This window comes from Numenius arquata, chromosome 11, assembly GCF_964106895.1.
Source record: "Numenius arquata chromosome 11, bNumArq3.hap1.1, whole genome shotgun sequence".
NCBI classification, from domain to species: domain Eukaryota; kingdom Metazoa; phylum Chordata; class Aves; order Charadriiformes; family Scolopacidae; genus Numenius; species Numenius arquata.
Genome location: NC_133586.1, coordinates 2,704,418 through 2,721,965, shown reverse-complemented (window position 1 = coordinate 2,721,965; position 17,548 = coordinate 2,704,418). Strand labels below are relative to the sequence as shown.

Genomic DNA, 17,548 nt, shown 5'->3' with positions numbered 1-17,548 from the left:
TAATGTCTGAACGAGAGCTGAAAAGCAGCCTCCTTGTAGCAGCAAATGTCAGAAGAGCAGAACTGGGGTCACTAAACTGAACCGCTTCGTACCTTTGGCTGTGCGAAGAGCTTTGCAGTACTTAAAAGCACAAAAAGGGAAGCGTGGGAAGGCATCGCGGGACTGAGCACTGAAGTGCATCTGCCCTGCAAAGTAGACAGGTTACGAGGCTGGGTAAAAGAAAGATTAATCCCTCAGTCTGCAGATAAAGTCCCAACCAAGCTCTGGAAAGAGGAATATGTGCAAAGGCACGAAGGAGTTAAGTTTAAGACCCTAGAAAAATTCTACAATGAAGACAAAGCATCTGTCTAATGCCTGATTTCAACAGACTCATGACTAACATCACGCATAAAGGAAAGAGCTCAGACCAAGGTCAGAGACGACACTCCATGCAGGGGTATCTCTTGCTCACCACCAGTGATCCATAGGGATCAGGAGATTCAAGGACCTGGGCTTGCTCTGGGGGGTGAAGAGAGAAATTCCACCCCCAGGTGAAACCCTTACCACGCTGAGGTAAGTCACACTCCCAAATCACTTACCATTTCTAAGGCTCACTCTTTCTCACTGCCATCACAGAACGTGAATCTGTGCTCACTGAGAACTCTTTGGAGAACAGCTAAATATTGATAATTGTTGATTGTTTAAAGCCTGCAACTGATTTTATGCATTTTCTGCCATTGCTTCAACTAGAAATAATCATTGTGTTCTACCATGTTGAGAGGAAAGACTTATGCTGAGATCAATTCTGCTGATCAATGTTCTAATACAATATTATTCTGTGGGATAATTTTCAGCATTTAACTTTTTCTGGTAAACGATTTCCCATTGCCACACTGCAGGGTTCAAAAACAATCATTATCACTAGTTCAAGCTGTTAATGAGGTTAAGAGAGATCCTGAATCAGCAGAGCAGAATCTATGACCCAGGAAAGCTTCTCCCCTCCTGTGCCCTCCGTCTACTCCTTCCATTTTGGTAAATTGACCAACTCTTTCCAGCAATTTGTAGAAAATACATTTTCACTAGTTAATTTTCTCCTGGAACTTGATTCATCCAACCAGCAAACTTAATGACAATTTGTCTGCAAATTGTGCCTTATATTGCACCTTTAGAAATAGCACTACTATCTTTTTCTAAGTAATGTAGAAATACTAACATCTACTCGTACACATTGTCTTTCATTCTCCCTGATCTAGGAGACCTCACTCCACCAAAACTTAATGCAGTCAAATAGCACTTGCCAGCAGGAGGCTCCAGGGTTTTTTTTGACAGGAGAAGGAAGAAGCAATTCTCCTGTGCCCAAGCCAGTGGAAGTATCCCCAATCATTCTGCTCTTAACCTCATGGGAATTTTTTTTTTGTTGCCTGAGGGAATAAAATTTTTGACAGGCTGGGGAATAAAGGAGAAACTTGGACGTAACAAAGAACCCTGGTCCTTTCACCTTTCCTGCCAACACGTGAAGAAGCAGCCAAACCCACCAGAAGAAGAGCAAGCATAACCTGATCTACCAAACTACCTGTAACGGCAGGTGGTATCAAACTGCACTCCTCAGACTACTGAAGGAATGACTATTCTCCGCTCACAGGTACAGGTATCTCTGCAGCCTGGGCTCTTCCAGGAGTTGTGCTGGAATAGGAAGGGAGCTGCCAGTTGTGAAGTACAAAGTTAGAAATTAGCTAATATTTCCATCATAAAAAGACCAGAAGAACATCCAGTGCCCTACAGCTGAGGAAGGTGATAACTAAATTCCAGATGAAGAGGTAAGTACTTGTATCACACACAGTAGAACTGTAGGAAACTCATCGGTTGTGGGATGGCATTTCTAGCCCAGTGAACTTGGTATATTATAGTATATTACTACTAGTAATTAGCTAGTATATTACTACTGCTTTGCTTCACTACCTCTGCTTTCTTAGTGGGACTGTTTCACTCAAGTTCACCACGAATTTACGGGTTCCAACACCGGCTGAGCACCGGTTTGATTTAAACAGTGATAAAGGAAGCGTATAGGATAATGTGAAAGAAAAAGAGCTATTAGTAAAAAAAAGCATTGATAACAAGGGCAAGATTCTCAGAGGTGCTAGAGCAGACAGCGAGAGAGACATGAGCAGGACTTTGGCCTAAACAGTCTGGCACAATAACCAAGCCATCTTGCCTTGTTCTCTGGAAATCACCTCAAAATTACAGCACTTGCATATTTTGCTACTAGTTACCCACTCAGGGCATTAAGTGAATTTCTTTGTGTACAAATTCCATCACATTACAGTTCCTGTGAAATATTTTTGGATCTGGTAGCGTTGCCACATGTCCGTAGTTCTCTGATTACTGACTTGCCCTGAATTGTGGGTCTCATGCCAAGAAAATTCTCTTTTCTGTCAGTAAATGACACAGCTCCACTGCTGATTGATTTTCATAGGCAGAGAGTATGTGCTGTGTGTGAGAGCGAGGATAGGAGCATCAAAAATGTTGTTCCTAAAAGATCAAAAATAGATAGATCAAGACACCTGGACTGCATGACACTTCTGGCTACCTTTGCTGAGGAAAGCAACACCTAATGAAACTAAATTACACCGATTCCCCTAGATAAATTTTAGTCCTATAGCACATTGGATAAACTATTGATTTTTCAAACAAAATCTTTCTTCATTTTTATTCCAAATTTCATCAAGCCAATCTAACAAAAATCCTTTTCTTTGTTTCTCACCAAAATAGGATGAATATGGGCAAATTTCTAAGGGCAAACCTGTCATTGAGGCCAGGCTATTTAGATGGCGTGGGCCCTAGAGAGCCAACGCGTTTCAGATTTCATTTCAGATTAAGCCACACACTGCAAATGAAGGTCACCCGGATGAAATCAAGGATAGAAGAATAGTCTGTTTGAAGATCGTGTTAATGTATAAGCTACACTAACTGCGGGATGGAATATTTAAATGCAGACACTTTTCGCTTTCCTCACATTTCAAAAGGAACTACAGCAACGTGTTTCGGAGCAACTTACTGAAAAGAACTACAAAAAAAAACCAACCCAAGAAACAAATTGTTGTATAATTATGGGTGGTGATTCTCATTTCAAGCCGCTATTTTAAACTGGCTGTAACCAACCTGGATTGCAAGAGGTCAGCTGATGTAGGGTCAAGTCCAATTTCTTAGTAATGTCTTAGTGACTAGAGAAACTGCCTATAATGAGACATCGTAAAATGTACTTTCCAATTCCTGTGACTCACACTGTTGCCTAAAAATAGAAGATGGGAGTTGTAAGTAAAAACTTTTATCTATACCATCAGAAACTACTGAAAATGCCTACCCATTACTATAAGGAAAAAGTGACATAGCAATTGCAGAAACAAAACTATTACTCAGTATTTGGTGAAAAAGAAGATAATTTTGGGTGTTTTAAGTAATGTTTTTTAAAGGATTTCTATTTAAACTGTAGATCTTCCTAAAACATGACACCTGTGAATGCAGATGTAGTGTCATCAGATCCTAAAGGTACGTACCAGTGACTCACTTCAGCAGAGCTCACACATGCACTACACTCCTGTAACTGTAAGGCCTCCTTTTGTTGCCTGATATACTGAATCCCAGGTTTAATTTCTTTTCAAGTTTCTTATTTTTAACCAGAAAAAAAAATATTAATCTATTTGACCCAATTTGCATGCTTAAGTTGTAAGCTTTTTAAAGTAAGGCTAGATTTTAGTGGTTTTCACATAGATTTCTGGGCATTACAGTAATAAAAATAAGTCATAGTATCCAGAAGGAAAAATCTTGATAAAAAGAAGGAAAGCTTTGGGATTAAACAGATTGAAAATATCTCTTGACTTACTGCATCAGAGAAAGTGAGGTTTGCCAAAGTGAATACCTATGTTAGAAATACTAAGCTTAAGATAAATTATTCAAAAATGTTTTGTGATCAAATCTGCAACAGACTGAAGTTTCCTGAAAAATTTCCCTGGGGAGTTGTTACTTCAAGAGCAACAGCTGATATTTATTATTGTGGAGATGTTAACACTCCTTGGAACTGCTGTACAGCCATGGTTCTCAGCCAAGCTGATGGGAACTGTAGCATTCATCACCTTTGGAAGCCAGGCTCCTGATGCTGAAGTACGGTTTCAATAGGAAGAAGTTACTTCTTTTCTGAAGTCCCACAATGATCTTCTGCACAATTTGGCATCTTAGTATTTTTACACTTTGGTTTAAGTGATTTACGCTTCAGAACTGTAAGTACTTTTTATTTTAACATATGCGACCGCTTTCTACAAATTTTGAAGACTTGAGTACTCTCAGTTTGCATTAAGCTACAGAGTAGCTGCCCTGTTTACATAGGCTATCACATACTCATCAGAAATGGATGCAGTTGCAAAAGCAATCGGAAATCCATGGAATAACATATCTCTATCCTACCATGAGACACGGAATACGTGCCACACAAGACAAAGCTAATTGGGAACAAAGGGAACTACAACCTCTTTAAATTCCCACTCGGAAAACCCCCTCCCAGATATTACCCAGCATTGGAGAAACCAACATCAACAAACAGAAGGAGTTTGGTAGAGCATTTCGTATGGCAGACTCGTACAGCATTCCTAGTGTGAATGTCATCAGTGTTTCTAAGAGGGACTGCTAAAAGGATGTAACAATTACAGACGCACGTTCCAAAAGTTCACATAAAAGAAGTGTATGTTATACACAGGAAGATGCTGAAAGCAGTATATTTAAGCCTAACATGCAGCTTTTGGGCTAAATTCAATCTGCCAAGAACCTCCAGGCAGTCTCATTGATGTGACAGAGGAGATGGGGAATAGCTGAGCTGTACCTAAACGCACCCAGGTAGCCACATGCCTCCTCCTGCCTGCCCAGCCTGCAATATTTAGGATATCCACGGCTGTTGCTATAAATGGCAGAGATCAGAGGGTGGCAGGAGCAAAACCCTCAGCTATCCCTGGCAACCACCAACACGGGCTCATCCTTTCCAAGGTTCTGAAGTGAGTTAAAAATATTTGAGAGAGTGGTTCACACCAGTTTTCCAAGTAGTCCCCTGTCACTAGTGAGACTAAGAGGTGGAAAGACCAAAAAAAAACTCATAAGGAGATTTCATGAGAATCATATTGATAAGTATGTTTTATCAACTACAGCACGGCTTTATGGACTGGGTCTGGCTGGCATGGAGCTGATTTTCTTCACAGCAGCTGGGATGGTGCCCTGTTTTAGATCTGTGACCAAACCAACACTGATAATGCAAACATTTACCTATTGCTGAACAGCATTTGCACAGCATCAAGACTTTCTCCGTTTCTCACGCTGCTGCCCTGTCCCCAGTGAACAGATTGAGGGGGCACAAGAAGTTGGGAGGGGACACAACCAGGAGATGACCCAAACTAACAAAAGAAATATTCCATGCATTATAACGTCATGCTCAGCAATAAAAAGGGAGAGGAGGTGTTTTCAGGAGATTACCCATCTTTTGCTCAGTACCTGGCTGGTGTCAATCTACCCGTGGGAGGTGGTGACTGCCTTTGCATCACTTCTTTTGTTTTGTTTCTTTCTTCTTCCACTTCTCTTTTGCTTATTGAATGGGGGGTTTTTATCTTGATCCACAAATTTTCTTTCTTTTGCTCTTCCTTTCCTCTTCCCCTGTCCCACCAGGGACAATGAGGTAGAGCAGCAGTGTGGGTACTGGGGTTAACCCACAACCCTGTACTGTGCTATTGTTCCATTGTACGCACTTCAGACACTCTTGCAGTGATGTTGATTCATTTTTATTTAGAGTTTCAATCTTATAAGATGCCTAGAAATGAGGAAGAGGGGTGACTGGCGCTTCCACCTGGCATAGGTTACAGTAGCTCTTTTTTTCAGTCAACAAGGAATCTGCCTTAGGACAGTCCCCCTCGTCTGACTGACGGCTTCCCTGACATCTAGAGCTACTGTGTGACAAAGACTCTAGGACTGGTCAGGGGAGGGTCACAGCCCGAGGAAACTACAATAGAAAAGTGCAAAAAGGTGCTATCTCAGATTTTGTATGTACATCAGGAGCTCTTTTTAAAGGCCATCTTGATTTCGGCAACTTCTTTTCCTCTCTCTTTATCTCTCCCTCCTTTTCTACTGGGTTTTAAAACTTCTTCAGAGCACAAGGGAAATAAATCTATTGAATGGGAGAAGGATGTACAGGAATGGTCAAGAAAACAACTTCAATTTTAAACATATGTTTCATTTCACACATCCATCTCCTTTCTGACCCTATTGATTTCAGTAAGTTAACCCAGCTCTCCACACGTCTGGACTACTAATGAACCTCAAACTCTTCCGGAGTTCTGTGCCTTCAAATGGCAAATGTCCTGTATGTATTTATACATCCTGAAAAGCAGATTGCTCATATATGGGATGGAAAGGATCTTGTTTTCGTAAGTCTATGCAAGCGAATGGATACCAGCAACACAGGAAGGATTGAGCCATAAAGCTATTGCAGATCATTACCGGTGCCTGCCACACCATTCCAGCTCAGTGCAAACCAGCACTAACACCACCGGAGTGCACTGAAGCAGGAGAAGGAGGAAAGGGATTTTGAAAGGGAATCGAGACATCAAAGAAGGTGTGGAAGTGAGGATGAGGTAACTGGAGATGTCCATTCACACATGGTGGATCTCTGCTGATTTCCAGCAGCTGGGGACCAACCTGTCTTTGCTAAAAGTGGGCAAATTAATGGACTTGACTTCGCATCGCTCTTTCTTTTAATTCAACAATGAACTCGCATCTATGATTCTTTTTTCTGATCCTGCTGAAGCTTCCAGGCATCCAGGCCATCAGCGTGAATACTATGAGTAGCTCTGGATCCACTGCTTCCTTCTGTGTCTATGTTCCCAGTATTCTTTTATACTGATCCAACTGAGATTGCCAAAAAAGCCAGAAAAGCTTTTTTATTGCTACACTAGCAACAAAAAACCTTTTCTTACTGTAACGCCTGCATAATTTTTCCTCTGATGTTTATTAAGCCCCTTGAGACATTATATAGCTTCAGCATACCCTCCTTTCCACCTTTATGCTATTCTCATTCCTTTGTATGAACATTTAGTCTCTCCTCCTTCTACAGCTTATCTTCCAGAAGTCCTTCCCTTATTTCATTACTTCTCACCACCAGCATCCAGAAGCTGACTGCAAATATAAAACAATGGATGGGAGATGAAAATTGATTTTTTGCCCTTCCAATCAAAGAGGTCTCTCCATTATTTTTAGGCTAAATAGCAACCCAGTGTCTTTACCTACGCCACAAAATGAACGGATCTACCTATAAGGCTGGTCTCCTTCTTCCTCTGCACGTACACCCTCCTTCCAAGGTGCTCAGAAAGAATAAGCAAAGGCCTCTGCTGTTTACAGAGCTCTGGCCTGCTCCACCGTTCTGTAAAATTGTATATTAGACATTAGTATATGGCTCCAAGGTTACACTCCACAGCATGGTAGCAGAGGTTGAACGCAGATAACCAGTTCTGTTGTGAGCTCCTTCTGTTGCTTTCCCACCAACCCACCTGCTCGTTCAATAGAAAACAAGGATTCCTCCCAGTCTCCACACAGGGGTAAGAATGTCGCTGAATTTCTTAGTTCCTGTGCAAATTTCCCCTCAGATAGGAGCACAGGACCCAAATTATTTTCCTCACATTCTTCACTGGGAAAAAGACGTATGGAGTCATCTCAAATGCATATAAAAGGAGAAATTTCAAAGCATCTCCTACTGTCATTTCAACTCTATAATTAATAACACTATATGCAGAATGGCCTTCCACATCATTTTCTCGCACTCATACATCCCAAATCAGAGAGAGAAAAAGAATGTCCCCTGATACGAAGTATCTATGTACTGCTATATCATTTGCCTTAATTTATGTTGCATTATTGATGTACAGAATGCCATACTTGAATAATGTAACAGCAAGGCTCTTACAGAGAGCACTCACACCAGCTTTAATGTGTGTCTATAAAGATAAGAAAAATATATTTCCTAAGTCCAGCAGTTTTCAAACAATATATTTTCAAGTTACAGGAATGCTCACCACGAGGAATTAAAATTGAGGTGAGAAGCTGGGGGCGGACAACATTTCTTCTAAAATGTTAATGAGCTGCTGCCTTATAAAGTGAAAATAATCAACAAATCTGACATATGAAGAAACATTATGAATATTCAGGAAGTTTAAGCCACTGATTCAACATTACCTAAGAGCGCACAACTTTTGCACTGATCACATAGCTATTATTTTTCTTTTCATCATAAGTGCACTCTACTGTGGTGTCGGTGTGTTGGAACATACGCATTGAATTGCAAGAATTGTAATTCATCCAGCTGGCAGGAAGCTTTGGAATTGTTACTCCTATAGTACAGATGTTTAACAATCCAGCCATATGGCTCCAATAAGGCAGCCTTTTCAAAAATTACAAAAAACTACACTAGACATGCAGGCTGGTAAATCCAAGAGCAATCCTGAGGTATGAATGTCCATATTGCTACAATATAAAGGGATACATCATACTATGAAGTTGGCACATCTACTGGAATTACAGAATATATGAAACAATATTTAAAATCCTAAAAAGAATCAGGTCCCAAATTTGCATAATTTCACCAAGTCAGCTATTAAAAGTACATTCCTCATTTGGTTTTGAAATTCATTAAAGGTGTCAGACATAGCCGAAAAGACAGGTAAATAACCACACGCAAATATAATAACGTCCCTGACCTCTGACCCGAGTGAACTTCCACTCCAGGTGACAAATTGAGATTCAACCGGTGAGCCCAAGAATTTCTCTATGAAAAGGATCTGTCAAACTCAAGGAGCCCTGATGACGCTTGCGGCAACTGTAATGTGGAAAGCTGAATGTTGAGAAACAATCTGAGATCAATAATATCTTGGCCAAGAAGGGAAAGACCCATGAAATGGTCAATCTATAACTCCACTGAATTTTGGCAGCTTTGAATGGCAGATAAATGGCAGCAAATAAGATTGTTAAATCACTCACCCTGTCATTATTACATCCTGTCACATTGCATAGATTTATAAGTTAGAAAAAGAGTGTAAGGTATAAGAGTGAAAAATAAAACTGTTAAAAGCTAAAATATCTCAATCTATGGAGAAAAAGTGAATTCCCAACTTTGTGTTTCATGGTTGGGTTTTTTCTGCCAAAAAGTCAGATATAAGTAGATGCCACTTGCAGTCCCATCTTCCTTTTCTCTGCTGCTTGGGTCTCTGACCCTTTGTTACCTAGAAGAAACGTCTCTTTTATATAAATCTGTAGTGCAAGAATAAGATTAAAATGGACAGACTGAACAAAGCATTGGTCTCTCAGACAAAAATATATCCATTTAGTACACACGGGATCTTTCCACCTGACATACTCTTAAAGGGAAGTATTCAATTGCCATCTACTCAAAGGGTAAAAATCACGAAAGAACCATGTAATATTCCTTTTCTTTTTTTTTTTTTTTTTTTTTTTTTGAGCAGCAAAGTATTCAGAGATGTTTTATCTACACAGTTACTAATCTAGGCAATATAATTTCAAAATATCCTTACGAAATCCTTGAAGGGCAGTTGAACCCTGTGGTTGTTTAAAAAAACAAAAAGGTTTTCTGCAGTTTATGCATTTGCTCTGCCAAAAGCTTACCTTAGCATGCAAAGTAGTAAATCAGAGTTGCCTTGATTTACTCCCCAGACTATGCTGTTTGTTTTCAGGGACAGCTCAGTGAAAAGCTTTGTCATGTATAAGAACATTAAGAGAAGGGGTATCATTTTGCAAAACTACCAGAATGGTGACAACCATTTCTAAGACACCAATGGGGGAAAAAAAAGAAAGCAGATGTGCATTCACAGCATTTTTCAGGTGGTATTTTTTGAATACTGTTACAACCCAAAAATATTCCAAGCCCTTTAGAGGCACAAAGACAATTTCATACCCCAAAGCGGTTTAGCTTAAGTAATAATGTGCCGGCCAGATGTAAAACTTTCCAGTCAACAATTTAAATTATATGACCTTGTGCCTGAATTCCTTATTTTATGGGGCAGTAGCACATGAAGATCTCATACGGGCAAAGATGGCACCAGAAAGAATGGCAGAGCAAGAGGCTCTGGGGTCAATCTGATTAAACCTAATCCATTTAGTAAGTCCCTATAGGAGGACAAAGATAAAAACATACATCTGCCATGCCTTTAAAAAGTAGTAAATGAGAAAGGAAAAGATCAAAACAGTAGCTGAAAGCCTTCACTTCAGCTTTAAAATCCAAGAAACAGTCATTAATGGAGATTTAAACTCAGCCTTCTCTAGTCTAAACATGTCACTGTTAATTACAAAGCTATTTAACTTTTGTAAGAAATAAAGACTGCTATTAATGAAAGAAGAACCAATTAGCCTTTAATCTACACACTGTTTTTTAATCAAACTTTCTTTTGATCATCAGCCTCACTGCGGGATGCGTTCTCTCCTCCCCATGTTGCAGTGGCTTCCATGATTGCTAATGGAAGGGATTTTAAAGGGCTGGCTGAGTCGGGAGAAGGTTCTCTGCAGGGCTGGAGCTTCCTTCCCTTCGTGGCAGTGGGGCTGGGTAGAACCACGCTCATCCCTGGACCACGCTCATCCCTGAACCATACCGCCCTGAGACACTGAAGGCATGCGGGATGAGTTTGATGGTGTCTCCTGACCTGTCTCTTATAGGAGCTGCTATCAAAGGAGAAGACACTGGATATGTCTAGAGGAACATGGGCCAGGAGTACTAGACTGCCACCTTAGGAACCAGCAGAAAATACCAGTGTAAAGAAAAGAAAGAAATGGGAAAAGGAAGGTAAGGAAAGAGGCAAAAGCAGGGAGGTGTCACTGGGAATGAAATGGAATTCACTGCTGACTGCAAAGAATGATGAACGGGAGAATTTGCTTGTTGGCACAGGAACATATTGTGGAAAAACAAAACAAAACAAATGAGACCATGGCTTGATGTGTTGGAAACTAAAGGGATGACATGGGAAAAGGATCACATTAGCTAAACATTTTTGTGCCTTCAAACTGTTGGTTGCAGGGTCAGACAGTTTCAATGCGTTTTTGTTGGATTTTTGGGGAGGGTGGGGTTTGGTTGGGGGTTTTTTTTTGCTATGTGGCTACTTGTGGTATCAAAACAATTAAAACCAAATATGTAGAATCAATCATGATGGAGAACTCCTTCCTTTCCATCATTTCTATCTCAGCTGCACTTGCGGCTCAGATCTCCCAGGAAGGACAGATAGAAAATGTCCCTGAGGCATCACTTTGCGTTTATGACCACGCAGATAATGAAATATAAGAACCTGACTGTTACACATGTAAACAACAGAGAGAACATAAGTACCATCTGCCCTGTGTCAAACGTGAAACCTGGTCTGACCAGATACCTGCTGGCTGTTCTGCATTAGCAAAACTTTGGTGTATGGTTTTGGCAGCAGCTGAACTCTTGAGTATTAATACTAATAAAAAACCACTCTAAAATAGATGTTAATACCCTCAAAGAATCAGAAAGTTTCCAGAGACCTTCTGTTGTTGTAACCAGTATGGCAATTAAAATATACAAAATAAAAAGCCCCAATAGATTGCAGAGAAAAAAATGAAAATAAATACGTTCTCTGCCAGACAGGATTTTGAGCCACAAAATTCAACTTCGTAATAAAAGTACGTGGAACAACTGCTGAAATGATACTGACTTAGAGAAATTCAAAGGTAAGTACACACTTAACACAGGAAGGATTATAGCAAAGACAATAGAACAGGTTACATTAAAAGTTTTTCAGGATTTGAGTAACCGCATCCCACACTTCGAAAGATCAAACTATTACTCTCTCTGGAAAATAAGGCTAATTCTAATGCCTCATCTCAAGGGGCTCTTCATTATTCACAGTCTAAAGACCCCTTAAGGTAATTCTTCGGCATAAAGGTGATTTAAAATGAGATTAGGGTCCATTCATGTTTTTGAGGTGCTCATATATTGCAATACAAGTACAAATAGGTACTCAGATAAAACCACCAACAGAACTAGATTTAAAGCACCGTGTCAAGATATTTAAAGTTAGCTGGATAATTGTACCATTTTCACATTTAAATTATTCTGTGACATTCTAAACCTGTCAATAAAATTTGGATTCTGAGGCTGATCAAAACCTCGTTGTGTTTTTCCTGTGCCATAATCCCATTCTAACAAGTCATAGACAAGAGACCCCCAGATCATTCTCCTTTTGAGCAAAGTGTAGCGAATGCATCCTGCCTCAGAATACTTTGAAAGCTGCAATACTGAAAACACATGACATTAAGGTACAGGACATTTTTCATTAACAAAGCTCGTAGGAGTTGCTGGAATATCCATTTTGCATCCTGTCCCCCTTTGACTGACCTAACACACTCCAGAGCTTTTTATTTATTTATACAGTGCAATTAGGACAAAGTTCTTCTGACATTTGCGAAGCTTTAGAAAGAGCAAAATTATTGACAGAAACCATGCAAAACACAGTGAGTCTTTAATTATTCCTATCTGGAGTAAGAACTTTCAAAGTTAAGAGACAGAAACTTTACACTGCTACTTAAACTGTGTAATAGTTAATTTCTAAGAGTGTTCTCAGTTCCCCTAATTCTTTAACGTTAGTGCATACTTGCACAAATTACTCCCCAGAGTAAGGTCTGATTCATAAAGCACTCAGGAACTAGATTAATTCCCACCCGAATGAGTTCAGCGAAATTCTACTTAGGTGCCTGAAATGCATATACCTGAAATTGCCTGGAATGTCCTGTATCTGTAATTCTGACTGAAATCAGTGGGTCCTGAAGGTTCTGGGCAGCTCTGAAAACCAGCCCTTCCTATTACTACTGCAATACACGGTTACTTTGTCTAGAGCTCCTCCCAAAATTACTTTTATTTCTCATATCTGAATCAAAGCTGTGTACATACGGATACAGTAGTCTCCACTTTCATAATATCCAGGGCAGCACTGAGATCTTCGCCGATACATAGTTCTTAGTCCTCTTCGATATGCTGTTTTATAACTTATTCTAAATTGCAAGACAGAAAGCCATTTGACAATATTGAAAATCAATGCCAACTCTTGGAATTATATTTGTGTTAAATTATACTAAGGATAGCATTCAATAATTATTTCAAAATGCATGAAAGCTTTAGATATTAAAAGCCACAATAAAAAAAAAATCAATACTTGTTTTGAAACTTGAAATATAACTTGTATTATAAACACAGTACCATGACAGTCAATCACCGCAGCCCTCCCTAGAACTGCTATCTTAAAACATTTCCCCAGTCCTAAAGCAAGGGCAAGGAGTTTCCTCAAGAGTAAATGATTCATTTCTGCATATCAGCAAGGTCAGCTATCAACAGTGGAATGAACAGAATCTTCTATGGAGACCACTGTGTCAGCATTGCGACACGAAAAATGTGAAGTTAACCCCAAGTGATTTCCTACTTGCTAACCCTTCCAAGGTATTAATGCCTTGCAAAATGACATTAGAGTCCTACTTCAGCATTTAAAGCATGTTTTCCCCACCACAATATGTAGTCCAAAGAAATTAAAAGGTGTTACGCATTCTATAGCTTTTCTAGACTTATTCTTAGCATTAGCAATGATACCACATTAGAAAAGGAATATTTAACAGAGAATATTTAACAGCCAAACACTTCAAAACGGCTTTGTTCATGTTAGTTTATTTGAAATTACCAAATTACCTAAATTGAACAAAATCCATTGTTCCTTATGTTAGATAAACTGATCGAATTTACTCTGCTGCATTCCAAGCTATACAATAGCCCAGAAAGCTCTGCATTTCTGTTCAGTTCCATTCATGGTAACACAGAAGCTAAAAAGCAAAACCCCACCATCAGATTGGGATGGTGCTTAACAATCTCTTTGCTACTAAATGCATAAAAGTTAAGGTACTGAGTAGATTTCTAAAACCCCCTAGAAAGATTGTAAATACTAGTGGATGCCTATTGTTTATTAGGATACTTTTCTATTGGAATCAGAATGAATATAACAGCCATCTCTTGCAGCCTGGGGAAAATTAACTGTTTAGTATCAGCTTTCATTCAGTACTAGAAATGAACCCATCCTCATTTTACCTGATTTTCAATATGGATTTGGCTGCAGTATTTCAAATATGGATCCACTTGTAACTGTCACTAACCCTCAAGCGCCTGATTCTTCAAGATTAGGAGTTGCAGGGACTTCCTACCATAAACCTGGACATGCCCTGATCACTTGGAAAGGAGAGCTGGTCATGTTTGGTCATGTAATTCACACTTCCAATCACATGGCGGGGTGAATGGTGAAGATACATACTCCTGAATGGTCTGTAAGAGACTGAGTACCATTGATCTTACTCAAATTCCATGCAAAAATTCTCTCTAGAATAGCTCAAATAGCAAACACCCTAGCTATTGCACTAAAATACATCTTTCTGTACACATCTGTATTAGAATACCACTAAAACTTGGGTAAATAAAAGGTACATGTGGAGAGAAAAAGGCAAAATAAAACTAAAATTTGTAGGGATCAGCTCTTACCGATGTCTAGTGCACTTGAACCAGTTCAGGATGTCCGTACATCTGGTGTAATAGATCTGATCAAAAGGATGAGCGTAAGATTCCTGTACTGTCACGGCGTAGCTAGGAGTGAACAAAGAAAGAAAGTGAAAGGTTGTTTGTTGCAACATGAAAGCTTCAGTTCCCTGTAAATGCTACTCATCTAACTCCAGTATGAAAAATAATTAAATCAAGAATCTCAGAAACTTTGGGCGTTATCAAAAACCAGAAAAGGGCTTCCTTCAACCACAGATCTTCCTGAAAGTTTTGGAAGTGCATCTCACTTGAGCTCACTAACTGAAATAGGCACAGGGATTTCAGATTGAGTAATAAACTATTCCCTTCTGGAAAAGAAACAAACGTTACTAAAATTCATGGTAGTTTAGAAGGTGAAAGGGGCATTCAGTTAAGCTGACAGTGTGAATTTTAAAAGAGAGGAAAGCACCATGGTTTTAAACCATCTCAGTTGCCTTCTTGCCCAGGACTGTTAATTTTTGCTTGTATTCCACAATGCTGATAAGAGCTCACATTAACTTAGCACCGCTGCATTTTGCCAGCACCATGGGATGCTCACACCTACCTTTACGATGAAGCAGCATCATTACTTCAAACACTGGGTGCACCAATCAAACAGGATCATTTGTAAAAGGTTGAAGAGTGTTTATTTTTCTGCTGCCCAGATTTAATCCCTTTAATTTGTAGCAGAAATAACCTCAGAACTAACTGAAAATTGTAACACAAGTTAACTTGTATCTAGATCTGGGAACACTTTGACATACCTTTAGAATGGGGTTACCTCCCTTTGTACAAATGAACGGATACAAACAAGAAGTGGGCAAATTGATTAGAAATCACAGAGATCCAACAATACTAAGAATTCAGCCATCTCCTTCCCAAAACACTACTTATTCATGCAACAGGAACTCCATTAATTACTCTAAGTGCCTGCGCCTCTCGCATGATATAGGAACACAAATCTCAACTACTTGCGAGTGTCAGTCATTTCAGAACGTTGTATTGCCCCATAGTAAGTGCGTGCGCTGCTTGAGGGACTCAAAATCTCAGGTTCTGATCTGGGAACAAGCTCCACTTTATCAGATCTACAGTATCTTTGGAGAATGATACCGAAATCATTCTAGGCAGGGTCAAGACCCAGGAATTAGATCCTCCAAGTCATTCTTTATATCGATTGTCTTAATCGCCCACGTGATTTCCTTCTCATCAGTGGCACGGCTGATGTGATTAAGCCCTGTGAGATTGCACCCGTGAGGGAATACCAAAATATTTGCTTGGAGGGTCTGATTGGCTTGAAATCGAAGACTGGACTATTACTGCCCTGCTTGTCATGCCCCTTCCAGACAAACCAAGATTCTACTAGGTGCTGCTTTTGCCCTCTATCACAATTTGCTGGGTTTGACAATAATGGTTTTATTTCTACTAATGCTAAAATGGAAAATATTTACATTGCTCATTGTTAACGTAAAGCAGTAACACTCACGAATCTTGATCATTATTCTATGATCCCGTTTGTTACCCAGGAATTGCCCTAAAAATCTTTTCCCTTTGATTTATTAACATCTAAGTAACAAAGTCATCTTGGTCAGTACAACCAATCAATTTTGGTATTTAATTTTTGTTTCTCCTTGATTGGGTCTCTAGGTTGCTGGCTTTCTTCAGACAAAATCAATATTTTTTTCCTGTGCTCTGAATGCACTTTACCTCACAACACAGACTGCAAAATCCCATTCCTGGCCAGTCTTTGCTTTGCAGCTGCGTTACCTGCAAACAGTTAATTCTCCAATTAAGGCCTCTAAAATAAAAGCGCAGTGCCATTAAATATTATTCCACTTTTTGCTCTTGTCAAGGAGTTTGTTTTGCTAAAGCATACAGTAATTCATATTTGTGTGAAGCTAAACCACAGAACAGAACTGGAAATTTAGCAAGTTAAAGTTAAGAGAACAGGAACTTTAGCCTCTGCAAACAGACCCTGCAGGAACGTGAACCCTATCAAAGCTGGTGGGTTTCTGTGTACTCCTAAGAACTGTTCTGCACAGATCCACTTTTAGGATTAGGACACCGTGACAATAGAGAGAACAGAATTACCAGGGCCTTTAATTCTCAGTGCTTTCATGCAGATACTCTTTGATGCTGACACGAATTTGGCAGACACAGCCACAAAGTTCAGGACATAGAGAATAAGCCTGCGTGTTGCAGCAGGAAGGGCTTAAAACTTAGTTGGAATCTCTAATAGTCTTGCTTGACAACAACTAGAAAAAAGCAAGACAGAACAAGGCCACTATTTTTCTAGTTCTCTCCATGATAAATGAAAATACACCTGTGCAGTCCTCTGGCTGAAACTACGGAGGAGCTTTCCAAAGCTCAGCTGAGCAGACAGGGCTATGCAGGTCTCTAGCTCTGGCTTTAGAACCAATTCTTTGGGATGACCCAAATCCTCAATGCCACTCAGAAGTGCTATTTCTGTCATGCAGATCCATGTTCTTTTGTGAGGCAGGGTGGTATTTAGCAAATTACAGCTCTTACGTTGCTTTTAAATGTAAAATCTGAAAGGGCTAGTCAAAAAAAAAAACAAAAAACAAAAAAGACATGTTATACATTACCTTTCCCAATGACTACAAACATTTGGATCATCTGGGTTTAGGGTCAGAGTAGTTTGGAGGAGAAAAGAGAGAATAAGTCCTTTTAGAATCCACTTGAACAGCGTATGTGCCACCATTGTTGTATCTAGATAAAGAAAAGAAAGTAAAGCCATTAAAGACAATTTTGAAGAAAACTTCCTTCTACACCTTTTCATCCTTACTTTTGCATTAATCCAAATACTGTGGAGTTATTTACAAACTGAAAAACCTGAAAAAGCAATCAACTAAATGTGTTCTGAAAGGAACTTACACTTTTAAACCTACTAAAACTGATACATTT

General features: G+C 39.5%; 1 protein-coding gene across 2 annotated transcripts in view; it reads right to left on the bottom strand.

Annotated features, from left to right (window-relative positions):
- The window catches only part of MEGF11 (multiple EGF like domains 11), a 212,456-nt gene extending 195,111 nt beyond the window's left edge, over positions 1-17,345 (bottom strand). For both annotated transcript variants that reach the window (XM_074155366.1, XM_074155367.1), the window contains exons 1-3: positions 17,230-17,345; positions 14,594-14,695; positions 12,971-13,071 (exon numbers count right to left, since the gene is read on the bottom strand). In XM_074155366.1, the coding sequence (XP_074011467.1) occupies positions 12,971-13,071; positions 14,594-14,695; positions 17,230-17,345 (319 nt within the window). The remainder of the gene's footprint in view (positions 1-12,970; positions 13,072-14,593; positions 14,696-17,229) is intronic.
- Positions 17,346-17,548: the final 203 nt, after the last annotated feature.